This window comes from Thamnophis elegans, chromosome 1, assembly GCF_009769535.1.
Source record: "Thamnophis elegans isolate rThaEle1 chromosome 1, rThaEle1.pri, whole genome shotgun sequence".
Classification (NCBI taxonomy): domain Eukaryota; kingdom Metazoa; phylum Chordata; class Lepidosauria; order Squamata; family Colubridae; genus Thamnophis; species Thamnophis elegans.
The window spans coordinates 85146089-85167381 of NC_045541.1; the positions used below are offsets into that span (position 1 = coordinate 85146089).

The window sequence follows — 21293 nt, forward strand, 5'->3', positions numbered from 1 at the left end:
TTTACAATACTAATTATAATTTTAACAGGTGTTTCTGCCAAATAATTTATAGAATCTTCTAGGATCATCCGATTACTCTTATGTCAAAATGGCAGTAATGTGGGCAGGCTTTATATCGCTTTGATAGTAGCTGAGTGATGCTGGGCAAATATTGTAAGTCACTAGTGTGGAAATCAAACGAAAAAAATATTTCCATATAGATTAAGCTGCTAATGCTCTGCAAATATGCAGAAATGTCATACAATGATGCTTGGTTTATCCATCATCTAGTTTTATCCTGAATATCAACTATAAGCCCCTCGTTTCACAATGCTGCTAAGACAAGTTCTGTATCAGGGGTTCTTTTTTTTTCAAAACTTGTTCTGACTTCCTTTCCTCTAGATTATAGCCAAACACTCAGGCTGAAGTGTAATTTGACAAGATGCGATAGAAACCATCAGTGTAAAAGCAAGATAGCAAACAATGAGCTACAGGTGAGATGAGCAAGATTGCTTGTTTCCTTTAAAAAATACATTAGCAATCTTTGCCAAAATGACACCACCTGCTCTTTTTTAATTAGATAGAGAAAAAGATACATAGCTCGCCCCAATGTTTGTCACCGCATGGGGAAAAATTCCTGTCACTTCACATCCAATGGCAATTCATCAAACTGCCAGGAAGCAATAGAAATTGCAACCCAATACACCTTGAAGGTCCCATCTGGGGATGACTGAAGCAGCCAATCAATTATGGAGAATTCTGGCTACCAGGCAAGATGATCAACTTATATTTTTCTGGATGGGGTGACACTGAAGTGCTAGGAATGTAGAAATCAACCTTGAACCAATTCAAATTTTGGCACCTTTGAAAAAAATGCACCTCTTCTACTTAGATTTCCAAACCAATTGGGAAAATCAATCAATAGACTTCCTCTTCTATTAGGAAATAAAATGCACAAAAACTTCTCAAATTTCCAAATTATTTATTCTTTTCAGACTGGTTCACAAGCATCCAATATCGATGTGCAATGCTTCAAATTTGACCCACAAGTATTGGGTGTGTCTCGGTGTCTGTAAACTTGCTTAGGAAGCAATCACATTTATTCCCAGGATTGCATGATTGCAGCTGCATGGGCCTATAAAATGAGACCATTTTAATGAGTCACAGGATGGTGTTATACTATTATGTGTGATCCAACAAATCTGTTCTTATTTAAATCCAGATCACTGGACAGTCTTAACATCCAATTAAATTTGATATTTCACATCTCTTCAGAGATTGGAAATTTGAATCAAACCACTATATCAACCAAATGGCCTATGAAATATCTTTTGCATGCTGTAATTTCTTCATTTTAAGATATGAAATGTTTTCTCTCTTAGCAAAATGAGCCAAGAAATCTATCTAAACTGTACTACTTATATAATGATTAAATGTATTGATCGTTTGCTGCCCTTATATGTTACTAAAAATGAACCACATCAATTTATGTAGGACATGTTTTGCTCTTATTACATAAATACTGAGGAAAAAAAATGAGAACATCCCCTTTCCTTGGATTGCTTTTTGCACTTTTTACGGGGCTAGGCAACACAGTGAATCTACGCTGCAGTCTTGAAGACAAAAGCTGAAGAAAAAGGCATAGAAAAACTATGTAAAATTATCTTGTTTTCAAATCTTTGGAAGCCATAGCAAGGGAGACAATTAATACTGTTGCAAGATTTCAACTGGGCACACAACACAGAAGTTAAGCTTGGTCCTAAAAGCAAAGATCAGAGTCTGTGCAGGTGACACGTTTGTACACAATCCTCAGTGTCCTAGCAACTCGGTGCCTTTTGTGTTTCGCTTTCTTAGGATACCAATTTCATCAGGATTTTCATCATTTTGCTCTGTGGATACCATATTTCCATAATCGCAGTCCAACAGCAGCTCCTCTTTAACTACTTCTTCTGTTTCACTGCAGCTATCGGAGAAGAATCCTGCATTTTCTGCTAGAACAGCAGGATCATCATCATCATAGTGGTAACAGTAGCACTCCTCAAAGTTATGGCCAGTCCCACTCTGAGCACTGAATGTGGTCTGCTGGTTCTTCTCAGATCCTGCTGCAGAGCTATTGTTCACTATGGCAAGAGCAGACAAAAGAGTTTCACTATATAAACAGTCCTCATTCTCCATAAACTCCATTCGCTCAGCTATCTCTTCAGCAGAAGGCTGGCTTGGATCTGGGCAATCTATCAGAATCGTGTCCTGTCTGTGCCTGAAGCAATCAGAGTTATCATAAACAGGAAAGGTCTCTTCTGGATAACCTTAAGACATAAAATAAACTGGTCTTAGATTATACAGTGAATCCCAACACCTTGTTCCCAATATTATCAGAATTTCTGATAAAAGCCAGACTTTGGGAATCTGGGGAAGCCGTGTGGTAAATGCATATTTACCTGACATAAATTGCGGTCACACTTTCTTTCAAGCCAGTGTTGCTGGAATTCTAGATTAGCACAGTTTACTTGGACTCAGGAGGGGCAGCTTGGTGTAGTGGTTAAGGCACCAGGCTCGAAACTGGGAGACCCTGAATTCCAATCCCACTTTGAACATATGGGTGACCTGATGCCAGTCACTCTCTTTCAGCCCTAAGAAGCAGGCAATGGCAGACCACTTCCGAAAACCCTTGCCAAGGAAAACCGCAGAGACAAGCCCAGGTAGTTGCTATGAGTCAAAAACTGACTCAAAGGCGTACAAAACCCTTGGAGATATGCAATGTGGTACCGCTTTGTCCCTGCGAGGTGCCCTTTTCACTATGAGAGGAGTAAAAGGTAAGATATAAAGCTGAGCAGGCTTCACTCTAACCTTCCCAGTCTTGCATATAAGGAGCCTCTTCTGCTTCTTTCTCCGGGGAGATGCTGTCAATGAGTTTGCCTTCTTTCATGACTTTAGTAATTTCCCGGAGTTGTTGAAGAAGCCTTTTCTCCTGATCAGTTGTGACATTTGGGGACCTGCTGTGGAAGAGGAATTAAAACACACCCAGTAGCAGTGTCTGGCAATATTTACACACATTTTAAATGGGATGGTCCTAGTGAGGCTTCTAGGAGATTAAAAAAAAAACCAAACTCCATAAGGCTTTTGGGGCAATTCCAATACCAAAGGGGAAAAAAAAGAGAGCGTTCATTACAAATTCCTTCTTGGGAGAAGGAATGATTTATAGAAAAAAAAATTGAGTCAGATTAAATGGTGACATAGTTGTTTTCAATGCTCTCATAGGACGGGCACCGCAAATACTGATATCTTACCATGTCATGCGACAGCTTGAATCAAAGTAGAAGGTAAGTCACAATTTCCCAGATTCAGATGCCAGAGAAAACAAATTAGTTTAGTTTTTGTCTTCTAGTAGGTGAAACTGAGGTGGAGAGAGGATGGCCCAACCTTCACCATAGCTTATTTCGAAACAGGAAATCTTGCTTGGTTAGTTTATACTGACCTCCATAAATATATTTTAGCCACAGTGTGGTCTCATTTTAAGGTGAAAAATAAATGTTACTCAAACTTTGATATGATACAGATAACATTTCAGTTGTTCTATATTCAGTCCACATATAATTATTGCAATGACCAACATGTAAAGTAACTATATTGATGATCATTTAAGTATTTCCTATCCTCTGAAATCATACAACTCCTAAATATTCTAAATCAGAATTAGGATGAAATATGAGCACCCCTCAATAGGAAGAAGTGGTGGGACCAGCAGTAAAGGAATATGTGGAAGGTCACACTTTGATTCTCACATGTATTCCTAGTGCAAGGAAAGGTCTCTGCTACCTTTGTATCAGCATAATTCAGTGAAAGAGGTGAAAGTTGAGAGAAGCAATGGAACTGAAAAGGAACAGGCTTCGAAGAAGCATTGACTTAAAATAATCTCCCAAATATTTTACTGCCTATTTTTCCTTTACCATATTTAGTGACTCACATTATTGCTAAAGAAAATAATGGCACTTAAATAATTATATAATAGATGTAAAGGCATTAGCCATTGGGAAATAAACGTGACCCGTCAAATGTGCGCCCGACAACAGAGCGCCGACAAAACCGCAGCGAGAAAACCGTGAGGTTGAAAGCGCTCTCACAAAAGAGCGCCAACAAAACCGCACCCACAAAAGGGCGATTAGGGTTAAGGTAAGAGTTAGGGTTAGGGTTCGGGTTTGGGTTATTATGTTATTACATTGTTATTACATTGTTTTCACGTTGTTTCTTGATGGCGCGCGTTCGTCGGCGCACATTTGTCGGCGCACATTTGTCGGCGCACTTCTGTGGGTGCGATTTCGACCTCGCAGTTTTCTCGCCGCGGTTTTGTCAGCGCGGTTTTGTTGGGCGCGCATTTGTCAGTGATCCATAAATAAATGGAATGAGGGACCTTTTGGTTCATCTCGTGAGTGACCTATGTTTTTTTAATCATCATTTTCTCCTATGCTAATTAAATTTCATAAAAAGAAGAAAGTATTCAGAATGCTTATCCGATTTTCTTTCTTTCAAGGGGGGGAAAAAGTATAACCATGCCACATAGGAAAATGCTGCTTGGGTGAAGAACTCAACTCAAATTGTGGTAGTCAGGAGTGACCATCAGAGGCAAAGAGCCATGTGGCCCGCTGGGGTGACTGCTATCCTCCCAACTGATTATCCCCCATCCCAAATGATAGGGCTGTTCTTAAAAATGGCTCCGTGGGACTCATTTCTGAAAGAAATGGCATAATAAGGTGTAAGGTTTGCTTCTGTTGTGGCCTGCCAGCGGCCAGCGGAGCTGGTGGCAAACTCAGACAGTGAGGAGTTTGGGGAGGAACATGGGCCAGTCCTGGAGTCTGGGGAAGGCTCTGATGAGTGCTTTGCGTCAGAGGTAGAGATGGGACCATGGCCGTCCGACAGTTATCAGCTGCCTTTGGAGTCAGACATCAGTGAGGCAGATGAACAGCTGGAGCCTGTTCCCAGTGTAGGCATGCACAGAGTTGGCAGACGAAAGGAACAGCTAAGGAACGACTTGGGAGTAAGGCCACAGGTGAACGGTGAATGGCCCCTCCCTTAGGGAATAAAAGAGGAGATAAAGGGGAGGGGTGTTTGCAGGACACAATTAGTTCATTCCTGCATTCTTGCCAAGTATTGCTGTGTCTGAAAGATATCGGCCTGGCCAGTCTCCAAGCGTAATTGTGACCTATCTTGAAAGATTGTGGGCCGGGATTTTGCTGTAAATTAAATAAAAGGAGTTAGTTCATTGGGATGAGGACTCGGCTTCGTGCTGCTGGAGAAGCCGAGGTCAGAACAGCTTCATTTTGAATATTAGTTTCACTATTTCATCTAGAAAGGGAATGGCATAAATAAATCTGTTTTAAAATACTGTAACCTGGGGTGTGGCATTTGACCAGGCTGATGGAAAAGATTTAGAAAACAGTAATTTTTACTGTTCAAGATAACCTCCCCTTCAATTCCACTCTGACCAAACCAAAGAATTGAGTAATTCTATCTCTCTCTCTCTTTTTTTTTGCTATTTTTGCATTCCCTCTTAGCATTTCTATAAATCTGGTCCACCTGTCTTGTTCTAGTCTTCCTTGCTAGACTCTCCCTTTTTTCAATATGTCTGTAAACTTCATCAACTATTTGTCCAGTCTTATTGTTTTTTTTTTAAATTATCTCTCTTTAAAAAGAAACATTTTGGGATTGTTTGCCCTTGCATTTTTACTTTAAAAGAATTCCCTGTACTGTAATCTTGCTTCTTTTTCATTAGCTTCTCATGCCATAGAATCCTACTCTATTTATTAAAATTGAAAACTAATTGCATTATAGCACATAAAGCATTAGCCTGTCTTAATACCAAATTTCCATCAATTATCTATCTGCTTTCTTCCAAAAATCTCCACTGTATCTTCCACATCAGTTCAGATTACCATATATTTCGGAGTATAAGACGCACAAGAGTATAAGATGCACCAAGGTTTTGAAGAGGCAAATTAAAAAAAGTAGGTAGGTAGGTAGAGGGAGAGAGAGAGAGAGAGACAGAGAGAGAGAGAGAGAGATACAGTAGGTAGGTAGGAAGGGAGAAAGAGTAGGTAGGTAGGTAGATGGAGGGAGAGAGAGAGAAATATAGTAGGTAGGGAGAGAGAGAGAGTAGTTAGGTAGGTAGGGAGATAGAGGGAGAGAGAGAGAGAAATACAGTAGGTAGGGAGAGAGAGTAGGTAGGTAGTTAGATAGAGGGATAGAGAGAGAGAGAGAAATACAGTAGGTAGGTAGATAGGTTGATAGAGGGAGAGAGAGAAAAATACAGTAGGTAGGGAGAGAGAGAGGGTAGGTAGGTAGATAGGTAGGGAGATAGAGGGAGAGAGAGAGACAGAAATGCAGTAGGCAGGTAGGGAGAGAGAGTAGGTAGGTAGGTAGGTAGAGGGATAGAGAGAGAGAGAGAAATACGGTAGGTGGGGAGACAGAGAGTAGGTAGATAGGTAGATAGAGGGATAGAGAGAGAGAGAGAAATACAGTAAGTTGGTAGGAAGAGAGAGAGAGAGTAGGTAGGTAGATAGATAGAGGGAGAGGGAGAGAAATACAGTAAGTAGGTAGGGAGAGAGAGTAGGTAGATAGATAGAGGGAGAGAGGGAGAAAGAGAGAAATACAGTAGGTAGGTAGGGAGAGAGTAGGTAGATAGGTAGGTAGATGTTTCCAGGTGTATTTATCCATGTGCTGGAGAAGGAAATCGCTGACAACCTGCAGCACCTAAGACTTGTTTCTGCTGGCACAGCACTTGATCAATGTAATTCTCATCAACCACTCTAACTAAGGAGCTTTCAAAAGGGGAAAAAAAAGTTTTTGCACTCTGCAAACCTCCCAAAACTGGCCCATTTTTCACGAAAACGGGCCTGGTTTTTTTTCAAATAAAAGGCATGAATATCCTGAGGGGGGAGCTTGCAGAATGCTTCTGGGGGGTGGCCCCCCCAAATGAGCAAAAAGCGCCCAATGTTTCACAAAAATGGGCCCATTTTTTGTCAAAAATATTGCATTATGGAGGCTTATAGAGTGCTGCTGGGGGCTGGCGGGAGGGCAAAAAACATCCATTTTTTTGCTCATTTCTGCCCTCCCCAGCCCCCAGGAACCCTCTAAAAGCCTCCATAAGGGTATGCATGGCCATTTTTGTGAAGGGGGTGAGGCTTCGGGAGACAAAAAAATTGCTATATTCGATGTATAAGACCCACTCATATTTTCAGCCTCTTTTTTGAGGAAAAAAGGTACATCTTCTACTCTGAAAAATACGGTAAATCAAAGACAGCTGATCCTCCATCCTCTGGAAGGAAAGAGCAAGACCTTAAATTTAACATTGGAAAATGTGAATTGGCCTGTTCTGGATGTAAGTATTAAAACTGAGCCTTCAACAAAGAACAATACCTTTCACAGTTGGGTCCCACTCTGTTGATTATTTTTTCCATGGCTTGTTCAGTCTCTCTCAGTTTATCTTGAAGCTGAGCAAGTTCATAGTCAGCTGTAATATAAACACAGTTCCAGCAGGTGTCAGTAGCTGCAGCTGAAACAGTTCAGTCCATTACACAAGCATGGATTGTCATAAATGTACATCAAGAAAAAACGGAATTTGTTCTAAACCCATGATGTCGAACCTATGGCACGTGTACTCAAAATGGCATGTGGAGCCATGTTGCCCGGCACACACAGCATCTCACGTTCCTCTTCCGGGTTTCTGGCCTAGACGTGTGCACAACGATCAGCTGGCATTAGTGCATGCGACAGTGCCAGAAACAGGAAGAGCTGGTCTTCCATTTTCTGGCATGAGCATGCGCGCTGGCCAGCTGATTGTTGCACATGCATGTGCACCAGTAACTAGAAGACTAGCTGGCTGATGTGCATGTGTGTGCCAAAACCCAGAAGTTCATTTTCTGGTGCGCACATGCCTCCTGGGCAGCTCCTCTTCTGGGTCACACCCCAGACGAGAGTGCGAAGTGCATGCGCTCATTCCCTTTTCAGCTCTCAGTGCCGAAAAGGTTCACCATCACTGTTCTAAACTGTGAATGCTAGTAAGCAGACCTATATTTTATTCTTTCCAAACAGAAAAAGAGAGAGGGGGGATTATCCCTAAAGCTAGAAGCAGCGTATCCGATATTCAATTTCTCTCCCCTGCCTGATTTTTATTGCCCAAAGAAAGGCAAAGCTGTATCATGGTTAAAAAAATAATCTAATGACACACAGATAGTATTCAAGCAAAAGAAGAACATTAATGATTATTTCGGATGAGAAGAAGGAGAAATAAGGTTTCAGCCTGTTTCAAGAACAAATCTCTCTGGCTGGGGTAAAAATTTATTTTAAAAGACATTTGTCTAGGCTTGTGTGAAAAATAAATTCAGTGCAATCAGTTAAAAGGATGGGGATTCATTCTTTGTAGCACAGTTCAAGAATAGAAGTACACGAAAAATGGTTTGTACCATGCTTCAGGAAGCAGTGTTTCTACTGGTATGTAGAAAGTTCAGACATATTCAGCACAAATATATGTACCCCGTATTTAGCTACTGCTTTGGACAGTGACCATTTGCAATGACAATGGTGATAAAAAAATAACATTGTGGTTGGCTTCCCATTTGAGACTGTTATGAAATGCAGAGATTGTCTTGCATTCACAGCTTGTAGGTAGAAGCTGTGAACAACAAGGTCTCTGCACAGATTCATGATGTGTACCAGTAATAGCTATTTGTTTGGGACTGGGAGGCCCTTCTGACACTTATTCATGTTTTAGTCACCTCCTGAGTGGATTATTGAAATAATCTGTATATGGGGTTGTTTTGAAGACCACTCAGAAGCTGTAGCTAGTTCATATGTAATGGTATGGGGAGTAATGGGCATGCCTTGGTCAGCCCATGTGACACCACTCCTCTCTGCAAGTGGTACTGATTGTCAGTCAGCCTCTGGATGCAATTGAAGGTACTGGTTAAGGTACCGAGTCCTCCTTGGCATGGGACTGTGTCATCTGAGGGGCCACTTCTCCCCAATTACAATAGCCCACCTCATTAGATCTGGAAGAATGCATCTTGTGCATAACATGTGCCAGGGACACACACACACACACACATACACCACACACACACACACACCAGGCAGCAGGCCTTCTCTGCTGTCATACACAGTCTATGAAACTTTCCCTCCTCCATCTTAGGCTCCATCTTTCTGATATTCTGGAAGTTCCAGGCATGGGGATCCTGAAAACCAGAGACATATTTACATGGCTGCACCAGTGAGATGGATATAGTCATTCATTCCCTCTCTCTCTCTCTTTCTCTCTCTCTCTCCCTCCCTCTCTCTCTCTCCCCCTCCCTCTCTCTCTCTCTCCCTCCCTCCCTGTAAATATTGCAATTGTAATCTACTTTTTAAAATGTTATTTATATTTTAATACTTTGTTTTATATCTGTACTGTTCTTTATTTATTGTACACCAGCCAGAATCATTTCTTGTTAGATAGGTGACTGTATAAATTTCATTAATAAATAAATAACATTGGAGTGGGTATACTCTGGATCCCTTTGATCAATCAGTATCATCTAGCAGGACCCTGCCAGTATGCCTTCTCTGCCACAACACCTACCCTCTAGTACAGCATCCCCCAGACATTCTGTAGCTCCAACCCTGATAATGTTGAAGAAGAAAACCTGGTTATTTCCCCAAGCCAAGGTGTTAAGTCTCTATAGAATTTTGTTGGAGGGTGTACTTTTTTTTTACTTCCTTCCTGTTGCATTGACTTTTAGCATAGTAAGCCTCCCAGGGTCCTATGGAGTTAGGTGGTTCTTTAAGCTATGTAGATAAACAAATTCTATCTCAAACTTGAAATAGTACTTACTGATCTTCCGGTTTTTATTTCCAGGTGTTGAAGGAGGACATTTATGCTCAGCAGTTGAGACCATCCCCTTAGAAGAAAGCTATTAATTGGAAGAAAAGTTACTAATGTAGAAATAGTGCAAATAATATCTTTAAAAAGCCTCAAGAATGAGAAAAAGGCCAGCTCAACCATAATTGGAAACCATAATTTTAATTATAACAGTTAACTACTGATATGGTAAGTCTTGTGTTTAGTAACTCCATTTCCATTCCCTTTCATACACCAAGAAATGTAATTAAAAAAAAAAATATTCCTGCTTAAAAATGACCAAACTGAAGAATCTCTGGTTTAAACTTACAAATTAACAAATAAATTAACCTTGAAAATCATGATCCTAGTTTAAAATCACCACAAAAGGATTGTCCTTTTTTAATTAGGCAACATTCATGCCATCCTTAAAATAAACAGTTTCAAACTCTATAAAATAAAATGGACAAACATTGGCAAAATTTGACAGAAGCCACTGAACCTCTATTTACCAAGATGCTTTATTATGCAAAGAATATAGAGAGAAGAGGGGAAAAACACACCTGGATTTTTATGTGCTATTTGTCTCTAATCTTTGCAACATTTCTAAGGATAGCATCAGTTTCAACTTTAAATCCTTACTTATTTATTTTGCTTTACATGGGAGAGAATATCTGGCAGTTCAAAGTCTGATCTCTGAAGATCAGAATCTGTCGGTTCCACCACAAAACCGCGCTCGACTAAACCGCGCCCGACTAAACTGCGTCGCTGACGTCATCAACAGGGCAACAACAGCGCGGAGACAGAAGCACGCTGTAAACCCTAAGCCTAAAATTAACCCCTAAACCTAAACCTAGGAGGGAGACGGGGAACCCCCTGCAGGGTAAGGCTGAGGAATATAGTCAGTTCTTGGCGGACAAAGTTGCTCGGTTTCGATCGGAACTGGACTCCACCCCCGCAGATCCAGCCGGGACACAGGGGAATAACTTGGTAGACCATCTCTGGGTTGAGTTTCAGGATGTTGCCTCTGGGGATGTGGACAAGGCTATGCGAGCTGTGAGTTCCTCCACCTGCATACTGGACCCGTGTCCCTCTTGGCTGACTACCAACAGCAGAGAGGTGACACGAGGCTGGATCCAGGCGGTTGTTACCGCCTCTCTTCGGGAGGGACACCTCCCCACCGCGCTTAAGGCGGCGGTGGTGAGGCCCCTCCTGAAGAAACCGTCTTTAGATCCAGCAGTTCTTAACAACTATCGTCCAGTCTCCAACCTCCCCTTTCTGGGGAAGGTTGTTGAGAAGGTGGTGGCCTTACAGCTTCAGCGTACCTTGGAGGAAGCTAACTATCTTGACCCCTTCCAGTCTGGCTTCAGGCCCGGTTACAGCACTGAAACCGCTTTGGTCGCATTGACCGATGATCTCTGGAGAGCCAGAGATGGAGGCTACGCGTCCATCCTGGTTCTCCTCGACCTCTCAGCGGCTTTCGATACCATCGACCATGGTATCCTTCTGCGACGACTGCGGGAGGTGGGGGTGGGCGGCACTGTTCTACAGTGGTTCTCCTCCTACCTCTCGGACAGGTCGCAGTCGGTGTTGGTGGGGAGGGAGAGATCGTCCCCGAGGCCCCTAACCTATGGGGTGCCGCAGGGCTCGGTTCTGTCCCCCCTACTATTTAACATATACATGAAACCGCTGGGCGAGATTATTCGGAGGCACGGGATTAAGTACCATCAATATGCGGACGATACGCAGTTGTATCTGTCCGCCCCGTGCCAACTCAATGAAGCGGTGGACGTGATGAACCGGGGCCTTGAGGCTGTTAAAGACTGGATGAGAGCTAACAAACTGGTACTCAACCCGGAAAAGACCGAGTGGCTGTTGTGTTTTCCTCCCAAAAATTTGGCTAATGTTCCAACAATCAGGCTGGGGGGGCAAAATTTACACCCCTCAGACAGGGTCCGCAACTTGGGAGTCCTCCTGGATTCACAGCTGAGTTTTGAGCATCACTTGTCGGCTGTGACCAGGGGGGCATTTGCCCAGGTTCGCCTGGTACGCCAGTTGCGGCCCTACCTGAACCGGGAGGCTCTCACAGCAGTCACTCGAGCCCTTGTGATCTCTAGGCTGGAATACTGCAATGTGCTCTACATGGGGCTGCCCTTGAAGAGCATCCGACGACTTCAGCTAGTTCAGAACGCGGCCGCGCGAGTGATTATGGGCGCACCACGGTTCGCCCATATAACACCAATCCTCCGTGAGCTGCGCTGGCTACCTGTTGATCGTCGGGTGCACTTCAAGGTCCTACTTACCACCTATAAAGCGCTCCATGGTAGTGGATCTGACTATTTGAGAGACCGCCTCCTGCCAATTAGCTCCCTGCGTCCCATCAGATCGCACAGAGTAGGCCTCCTCCGAATTCCATCCGCCAGTCAGTGCCGACTGGCGACTACGCGGAGGAGAGCCTTCTCAGTTGCAGCTCCGACATTATGGAACACCCTCCCCGTGGAGATCCGTACCCTCACCACAGTCCAGGCCTTCCGCACAGCCCTGAAGACCTGGCTATCCCGTCAGGCCTGGGGATAGGATTACTCTCACCCCGCCCGAATGTTGAATGAATGTTGTGTTTTTATGGATAATTTTCTTTTATTCACGATTTTTTTTTTTTTCCTTTAAGTCTTGTCTTGCACCCCCTTCCCCTCATTATTGTAAGCCGCCCTGAGTCCCTCCAGGGAAAAGGGCGGCATATAAATTCTTAATAAAATCTAAAAATCTAAAAATCTAATCTAAAACCTAACCCCCCTAAACCTAATCCTAAACCTAACCCTAAACCTAACCCTAAACGTAATCCTAACCCTTAACCTAACCCTAAACCTAACCCTTAACCTAACCCTAAAGCTAACCCTAAAGCTAACCCTAAACCTAACCCTTACCTTAAGTTGAATCGGCTTGCTTTCAAAGCGCTATTTAAAGCGCCCTTCTTTCTCCGCGCTGGCTGTTGTCACCCTGTTGATGACATCAGCGACGCGGGTTAATCTGGCGCGGTTTAGTCAAGCGTGGTTTTGACGGGTCACGGAATCTGTCATGTGCTAGCTCTTTAACTGCTCTTAAATAGCACCAATTATGTCCCGCAATGACTGAAGTAAAAGCAATTGATGGAATGTATCTTTTGATTGCTCAGCCATTTCTTCTATAATTTTCTACTGGGTAGAAATCAATATTGCCTTTATCATACAGATCCCTATAAAGTAACCCACAATTTGCAACGTATTTTCTTGACACAAGAATAATTTTAAGGGTGAGAATAAATAACTTACCTTAAACAGAATGTATAGGATGTATAACAGGATCCCAAATCCATATATTGGGATGACCTGTCCTACAAGACCTCTCCCAGTACCACTGCCTCCACCTCCTCCGCCACCTCCACCCTTGGCTTTGGCAACAGCCTCAGCAAGGTGGGATCTTGGAAACTGGGAAGCAGGTGGCCTGACTTCTGGAGACATCTGTGCTGTTGGGGGAAAGTAGCTACTGCTTTTCCCTGAAAAAAAAAATCAAATCATAAAGAAAATAAACTTAGCAGTTTATTAGCTAAGCAGTGGTTAGAATGCAGTATTTCAGGCTGACGCTGCTCACTGTCAGGAGTTTGATCCTCACCAGGCTCGAGGTTGACTCAGCCTTCCATCTTTCCGAGGTCAGTAAAATGAGGACCCAAATTGTTGAGGGCAATATGATGACTCTGTAAAACGCTGAAGGCTATAAGCACCATAAAGCGGTATATAAGTCTAAATGCTATTGTTGAGTGCTATTAATTAAAGCGAATAGTCCTGTTAAGCCATCTATAATAGGGCATTTTTTAAAAAATTTAGAACCTAATCAATAGATGAGATGCAAATGTTAATATGTCTGGTTATATTCTGTAAGCTAAATGGAGCCATTGAATGAAGCTCTCAAATTAGTCTTTCCAAATGATAATATCTCCATAAATCGGCAGCATATATTTTGAACTGACAGTGGATAGTTTAATATATCTGGGAATGTTTAAAAATGCAGTAATCAGCTATGATACCGATAGCTTGTTTAAAACAAAATGCTTGCAATTTACATAAAATACTAATGTTTTGATTAGCTAGCAAAACAGTTAAAGTTGAAAAGTTGGAAGAAAAAATTGTATTGAGCTAACTTTTATAACCAAAGAAAAGCTACATGAGCACCCACAGGTGTAGAAGTATTTTTGCTTCTTCCCCTTATTCGTGAAGATGAAAGCTCTCAAATCAACAATTACCAAACCAATCAAATCAGTTAGTTTTGCAATTTACAGATAGCCCTTGATTGTAATTGAGCTCAGAATCAGGGGTGGATTGCAGGCGGTATGCCCTGGTACAAGCGCACCGGTGCCTGCCCAGAGCACCAGGTACCATTCCAGTACGGTGCTCCGGAGGGCCAACTCATCCGCCAGAGCTCCTTACCTGTATTTGAGCTCTTCGGTGCTTCTGTGTATGCGCATGGAGCACATGGTGCCTGCACAATGCTCCACTGAGCAGCTGGAGCATCACAGAGGCGTCACAAGGCTGTGCACATTCATGTGGTGGACGCCGGGCTCTGTTGCAACCGTACCGGTTGCAATGGGATCTGGAACCCACCACTGCTCAGAATGTATGGTCCTAAGTCATGGTGGTTGTTAAGCAAGTCACTCCATGACCATGATCAATTTTATGACCTTTTTTGTGGTGTCCATAAAGTGAACGTAGTGTTCATTAAACAAACATGTTTTCTTCAATAGTTGTTTTTGTCAGAAACCAGAAGTAAACATCAGAAGCAAGCCAAAAAAGAAAAAAGAAAAGCTAACAGTCATGTTATCATGGCATGCTGCTAATCACCATAAATGCATGCTGCTTCCAAACACTCAAATGCGATCATGTGGCCTGTGGCGGTTAGATCTCTGGAACTGGTTGTAAATATCTTTGGGGAAGTCCATTGTAAATTCAATCTGTCACTAAGTGACCAGTTGCTAAGTCAGGAATATACAGTTTGCTATTACCTGCTTCCTAGGGCTGAGCGAGTATGGCCAGCTGAATTTGTGGCTAAGGGAAAAACAGAACTCATGGTCTTGTTTCTAGCCTAGTCTGAACTACTACACCAAATTCTTTCCAGTTGAAATTAGTATGCATTCCAGAACATGCTCTGAAACGTTTGATATTGACTACTACAGATGCACAGTTTAATTTGGCATTTACCCTTCAAATTTATAGCTATTTTGAACAAATCAGGCATTAAATGATAAAAGTCAGGTCATCACATAGTTGACGTGATTTTTGTCCATAAATTCCCCCTCCCCTCAATCAATCATATTTTCAGTATGATTTCCATTAGAGAAATAAAAGCTATTGAGACAAGACAGGTTTGTCAGTTTTCCATATTATCAAAGTTGGAAGGGACCTTAGAGGTCTTCTAACCCAACTCCCTGCTCAAACAGGAGGCCTTATACCATTCCAGACAAATGTCTGTCAAATCTCTTCTTAAGAACTTCTAGCAATGGAGCATCTACAGTACAACCTCTGGAGGCAAGCCGGTCCACTGATTGATTGTTCTATCAGGAAATTTCTCCTTAGTTCTAGGTTGTATCACTGCTTGGCAAGTTTCCATGTTTTTTCTTGTTCTGCTGTCTGGTACTTTGGAGAATAGATTGACACCCCTCCCCTTCTCTGTGACAGCCCCATAAATATTGGAATACTCACATCACTGCTAGCTCTTATTTGCAGGAATGGTTCCTGCAACCATTCATCATGTTTTAGCCTCTAATCGTCTTTGTTGCCTCTTCTCTGCACCCTTTCTAGAGCCTGAACTTTTTGTTTGTTTACGGTGACCAAAACTGGATGCAGTATTCCAAGTGTGGTCTTACTAGGGCATTATAGAGTGGTATTAACACTTCACATAATCTTGATACTATCCCTCTGTTGATGCAGTCTAGGAATTGATTGTTTTTTTTGATAGCTGCAGCACATCGCCGAGTCATATTTAAGTGACTGTTCACTAGGTCTATCTCAGTTACTACTGTTGGTATGCTGTTTAAAGATATTTCCAAATGTGTAAAAGAATGTCCTTTTAAAAACCATTTTATAAATACTGCATAAAATCAATGGAAGATTGGTAAGCACTGTTAGTTAAAAATTCTGGAGAAAGTTAGTAATTAATCTCAAATGATCTTGTTGCACATTATCATTAATGCAGTGCATTTGATGGGAAATTCCAGCCAAACAAATGAGTATCCTCATTTACGAAACTATAATTCTACTGAACACTGACATATTCGAAGTATATATATCTTCAGCAAATTGTTGATTGAATTGAGTTTTGTTCAAATGTTCTGATTGTGGCTCTCTTTTTTAACCTTTATATTTTATAACCATGCTTTATTATCAGTAGTTAAAATGATTGATACTGTAATAACTAAAATCAATTCAAGAATGCATACACATTTTATAACCATCTGCCTATTCAAATATTCAGACCTTGAAGTTCTTTAGTTTTAGAAAAGCATTACAAGTAATTTCACATCAAAACAGGTGCCATTCAAACATAGAACAAGGAACATATTTTATAATATTCATTATTAAGGCTTCCAAATTAAATTTAAAAAATAAAACATAAGGGTGAACTTGTTTAAATAATGGCTTATGCAAATGCGATTGAAGCAGAAATATCATTGAATTTCTGTTGTGATGAAAAATATTTACTGCTTCCATTTTTGTAGTAAAAATGTGACTCTAAAAGATGACATGAGGAAGTAATGATTATGGTGGTGACATCTAACATTCAAAGGGTGAGATAAGCTGTATTAAAATACAAATGATTTTCCCTGCACACGTACTTTTTAAATGATTTGGGCAGCAACAGTAAACACACTTTAGAATAATGGCAGTGATGCATGTTGAGTATAAAGACTGAGTTCAATAGAGGGTTGGGGAAAACAATAAGTAGGAAAACACATTGTGGGTCATTTGAACAATATTTATATTTATTTATATTTAATATAAAACATCCAAAATATGTATAATCAGCAAATAATAATGGACATGAGAACATAAAATGTATGAAAATAACTGATCATTACAAAAAGCTAGGAAACAAATACAATGAAAGATAAAACAAGTGCTTATGAATGAATGAAATAATTCAAAGAAACAAAATAAAACAAAATTCAATTTTTCTTTGAAATATATATTGACTACATTGCTATTTTAATGCCATTTTAGGATCACAAACACAGAGATAAAATATCGTAAATGCAACTGTATGGAATTAGTATATTAGCATTAACTGCTTTGTTCACACTAATGTTGTTTATATAAGATTTTGAATGTAGAATACAAAGGATGCAAGAAAAAGTTCTAGGGTAATAACATTTTACTTCTATGGCCCAAAGATCTGCAGCAATTCACAGATCAAACTGGTAATTTTATTTAGATTTGAAAATGAGTAAAACTAAACTATTACTTGTGAGAATCATGGTTTGTTCATTCTTTAGTCTGTTTTGACAAGAATCCACAAATTTAACAGCAGAAACTTTCGAATGTACTACCCACTATAGCATTTCAGCTTGCTGTCCCCAAAAACAACACGTCTTCCAAAAAAACGCTGCAAAGTTAGGAAAGGCAACAGCAGCTTCTACCCTCAACCCAAACAGGATATGTTGAGGCTGCGACTTCCAGGTTTCCCAGGCAATCTGATTTGCAGTTCCAAGAATTAAAAGCTAATCTGAAGATTTGGAAAAGGGCTGTGATAAGAGTAGCTAAAGTATATATAAACAAGAATATTTGTAGCTAAGGGTTGATATGAGGGGTCCTTGGTGCTCTCTAAGCTCATTTGTTTTCTTCATTTATCCAAACTAGGTAATGCCATGAGTGCTTATGATGCTTTAGACCTAGTAATGAAATATCTGCAAGAAAACAAGCAAGCTCAAATATCACCAAGGAGATGGCTTTGCAAAAAGGCTTATTGTAATATGTACAGTTGTGCCTAGAGATACAACCACACCTGCTATTCTTTCTTATCTCACCCTTTCTCAGGATTTATCAAAGATACGGTTCGATATTAAAATATTTTCATTAATTATTACTGTTAATTATCAATAATAATATTTAATCTCACAGTCAGCCAGATGTTCAGACTGGGTTTGGCATTTTTGTCTACCTATCGAGTCCTTAGCAAGGACCTGGGATAGATAAATCTGCATTATTATTATATATTCTATTCATTAAACATGAAACTCAATCAACTGAACATTCAAAAATGCATCATAAATACCATTGACTGGTGCTAATGGTTGCTACAGGTTGCTACTAGCATCCTAGGTATCAACCAAGTACCTTCTTAAAATATACGATGTCCCGAGTAGTGCAGTTCGTTGCTTTTCCGCTTTTGTTATTGCAGGAAGCTGCAATTTGTTGATGTATCTTATAAAATTCTTGGACATGGTACCAAGTGACCCAATGACAATGGGTACCACTGTTACAGTTACATTATTATTACTATTACTATTATTATTATTATATACTTTATTCATTAAACATGAAACTCAGCCAACGGAACATTCAAAAGTGCATCACAAATATCATTGACTGGTGCTAATGGGTGATACGGGTTGCTGCCAGCGTCCTAGGTATCAACCAAGTACCCTAATATGTTATTGGTGATTATTATTATTATTATTATTATTATTATTATTATTAAATATTGAGCGGGATCCACTGTCGTCTTTATCCTTCCTGGACGCCTAACCCCCAGCAGCATAAGGCGGAATGGAGCGCGACCGTCTTCTGTGCAGCTTCCGCAACTCCTTAGGAAAACATGGAGAGGAGCCACTCGGGGGTCCCTGGAAGCTGCCTCTTACCCTCGAGCGTGGCAGTGGACGGGGCGACCGTGGAGGGATCCGGCTGCCTCCAACCCCGTGAACGGAGAAGCTTCGGCAGGAGCAGCGATACGCATAACACTAAGCAAGAAGCCAGAGCCACTTTCCGGAAGGTGGAATACGCCATGGCAACAATCTCGCACCCGCCACAACCGGAAACAGGATCGACACAGCCTATTTTACCCCTTAGCGTCACATCCGCCCTCCTCCTCCCTACGAAGCACGATGTTACCATAGAGTTTCAGGGTCGTGAGAGAAGAGCGGCCAAGCGTGTCTTTACTGCGCTTGCGTAGGAGCCCTGGCCATGCACGCGGGCAGCTCGGGAAGACACGGCGAGGCTTTCACACACGGGGTCTGCCAATAGAAAAACTGCGACTGATTCGAAGAGGCGGGGATATTAAGCAATTGCTCGGCTGTGATTGGGCCGTCATTGTAGCGGCAGCACTTGAAGGCGACTCCGGGTCTCTAGAGCCTACAGTCAAAGCGGTTGTGGCTCTGCAAAGGTTGCTCTGTTCGATTGATGGGTCTTGTGGCCAATTGGTGGCAGCATCTACCACTTCCCCTGCCTGGAGCTGAACCCATGCACATATTAAATCGCTCTGACGTCTAAACCCGAATTTATCCTACTTTTAGTGATGGTGGTTTATTGGTGCCAACTTGGTTTCTTGTTTTCGTTCTGTGCTATGTCTGATCGGGGTTAAAGCGGAGCCCAGCGTGAGAAGTCTACGGATCAAGCAATTTGTTAAAAGCGAGCAGCCTCTTTCCTCTTGCGGCTTTGTGTATGAGTGTTTGCAGGGGTGTATTAGCTGCCTGGGATAATTGACTAATGTATCCTTTATTTACTTTTTGTGACTCATTCTCATTCTTGTGGGAGACACAAACTGCTTGCATAGGTTGGTTTGCACTTACACGAGACCTGCTGTTGGCTGGCTGACTGGCTTATGACTTAGTGTGTCTTGTGACACAGCCTCTTTATCTATGGCTGGCCTGCCCTTTTCCATGCTGCTATTCAAAGACCAAATAGCCAGAAAAGGGTTCAAAAGGGAAGGAAAATAGGCGGTATAGATATTGGCCGATATCATCCAATGATACCCAAATAAAAAACCTGGTTATTGAATGAACCAATCTTCTGCTTTTGCTTAGTTGATCCACAAACTAGCCAAATAACCTGGGTTTACATAATCTGGGTTTACATATGAAGCCACACATAGACAAGCCAGTGCTGCTGCATGCAACTTACCTGTTTATAAACATTGTGTAAACACAATCTCTTCCTGGGGACTGCAGGAGAAAGATATGGAAGTCTTGTGATGCTGTGCCATCTAGAATAACAGAGTTGGAAGGGACAATGGAGCTCTTCTAGTCCAACCCCCTGCTTAGGCAGGAAACACTATACCATTTCAGACAAATGGTTATCCAATCTCTTCTTTAAAATTTCCAGTATTGGAGAATTCACAACTTCTGGAGGAAAATTGTTCCACTGATGAACAGAAAGCTTCGGTCCCTCCCAGTGACTTAACAATGTTTTTGGCCTCTGTCTTCATCTTCTCACCTCTGTTTTCTGGCTGTTTCTGATGTCTGAATATAATTCAGTAAAATGGGATGCACAATCCAATGTCCTTTCTTGCACTCTGAATGATTTCTCTAGTTCTCATTTGCTGAACTACACTTGTAGTAGTTGTTTTTATCCTGATTTAAAAGCAAGGGTGAATGATAATTCCATATAAGATTATAGTCTTGAGACCAAACTAGACTTGGGGTAATTCTACAAGGGAAAGCTGTAAGTGCTTCGGAATGAAAAAAATGCTTCTATTTGATCCTCTTAATACATTTTTCACGAGAAGAAATAAAGATGAAAGAAGTTGATTCTTCTGAAAATTTCATGATTGTAAGGTTTTTACCTAATACGACTTTGCATTTAAGTTGTTGCTGTCTTGTTAAGAATAAAAAAAAATCTAATGCTTTCTGATGTAACTTTTCTTGTTCTCTTATTCTCACCTCTTAGTAAGTTAGGAAGATGGTTACCTTTGTGTTGATAGAACTTTCCATCATAATGTCAGTAGCAGTAGGATTAAACGATTGATTAAAAAGGAAAGGTTTGCTTTTCTTTAGTGTCATCCTATACAGAAATACGACAGCATGTGGGAAGTGACAGAACATGAGCACGAGTATAAAACACTGAAATGAGAAGGTGGGGAAAATGTGGCTCTTCCTATCCTTCTTGGTTTTTACATCTTGATGATCAGATCAGACATCAGTGCTGTGTTTCTTCTATAGTAAAATTGGATCTGCTCTTTAGAGTTCTTTTTTTTAACTTGAATAGTTGCTTAATTACTTTTTACATTTTGATTTGGTGTAGGTAGGTTTGTTGGGCACAAATAATAAATTTTGAGCATAGTTTGGCAAAGGACTTTTAGCTCTGATTCTGAGCATCAAAGTAGGAAGAGACTCCGCTAAGTGTAGTTGCTAAGAAAACTACATGATTGTGTCTACACAATCATCAGGGGTACCCAAGGGAAAAGGGATAAGTTACGTATAAATCAGGAT

The 21293-nt window shown here is 41.2% G+C and overlaps 1 protein-coding gene across 1 annotated transcript; it reads right to left on the reverse strand.

Moving 5' to 3' along the window:
• Window positions 1–981: 981 nt before the first annotated feature.
• RIC3 (RIC3 acetylcholine receptor chaperone) lies at window positions 982–18887 on the reverse strand. Its single transcript, XM_032237214.1, has 6 exons — window positions 18729–18887; window positions 13153–13376; window positions 9839–9917; window positions 7390–7483; window positions 2827–2975; window positions 982–2099 (listed from the first exon to the last, which is right to left on the reverse strand). The coding sequence occupies exons 1-6, from the start codon at window positions 18871–18873 to the stop codon at window positions 1789–1791; spliced, it is 1002 nt and encodes a 333-aa protein (XP_032093105.1). The 5' UTR covers window positions 18874–18887; the 3' UTR covers window positions 982–1788.
• Between the last annotated feature and the right edge of the window lie 2406 nt (window positions 18888–21293).

Bases quoted from the DNA above. Each gene is read 5' to 3' on its own strand.
- RIC3 (XM_032237214.1), bottom strand. From the start codon at position 18,873: ATGGCGTATTCCACCTTCCGGAAAGTGGCTCTGGCTTCTTGCTTAGTG. The intron at 7,484-9,838 runs GTAAGTACTATT...TTTATATTACAG, and splicing joins AAATAAAAACCGGAAGATCA to CTGACTATGAACTTGCTCAG. The intron at 2,100-2,826 runs GTTAGAGTGAAG...CTCTTGCCATAG, and splicing joins TTATATGCAAGACTGGGAAG to TGAACAATAGCTCTGCAGCA.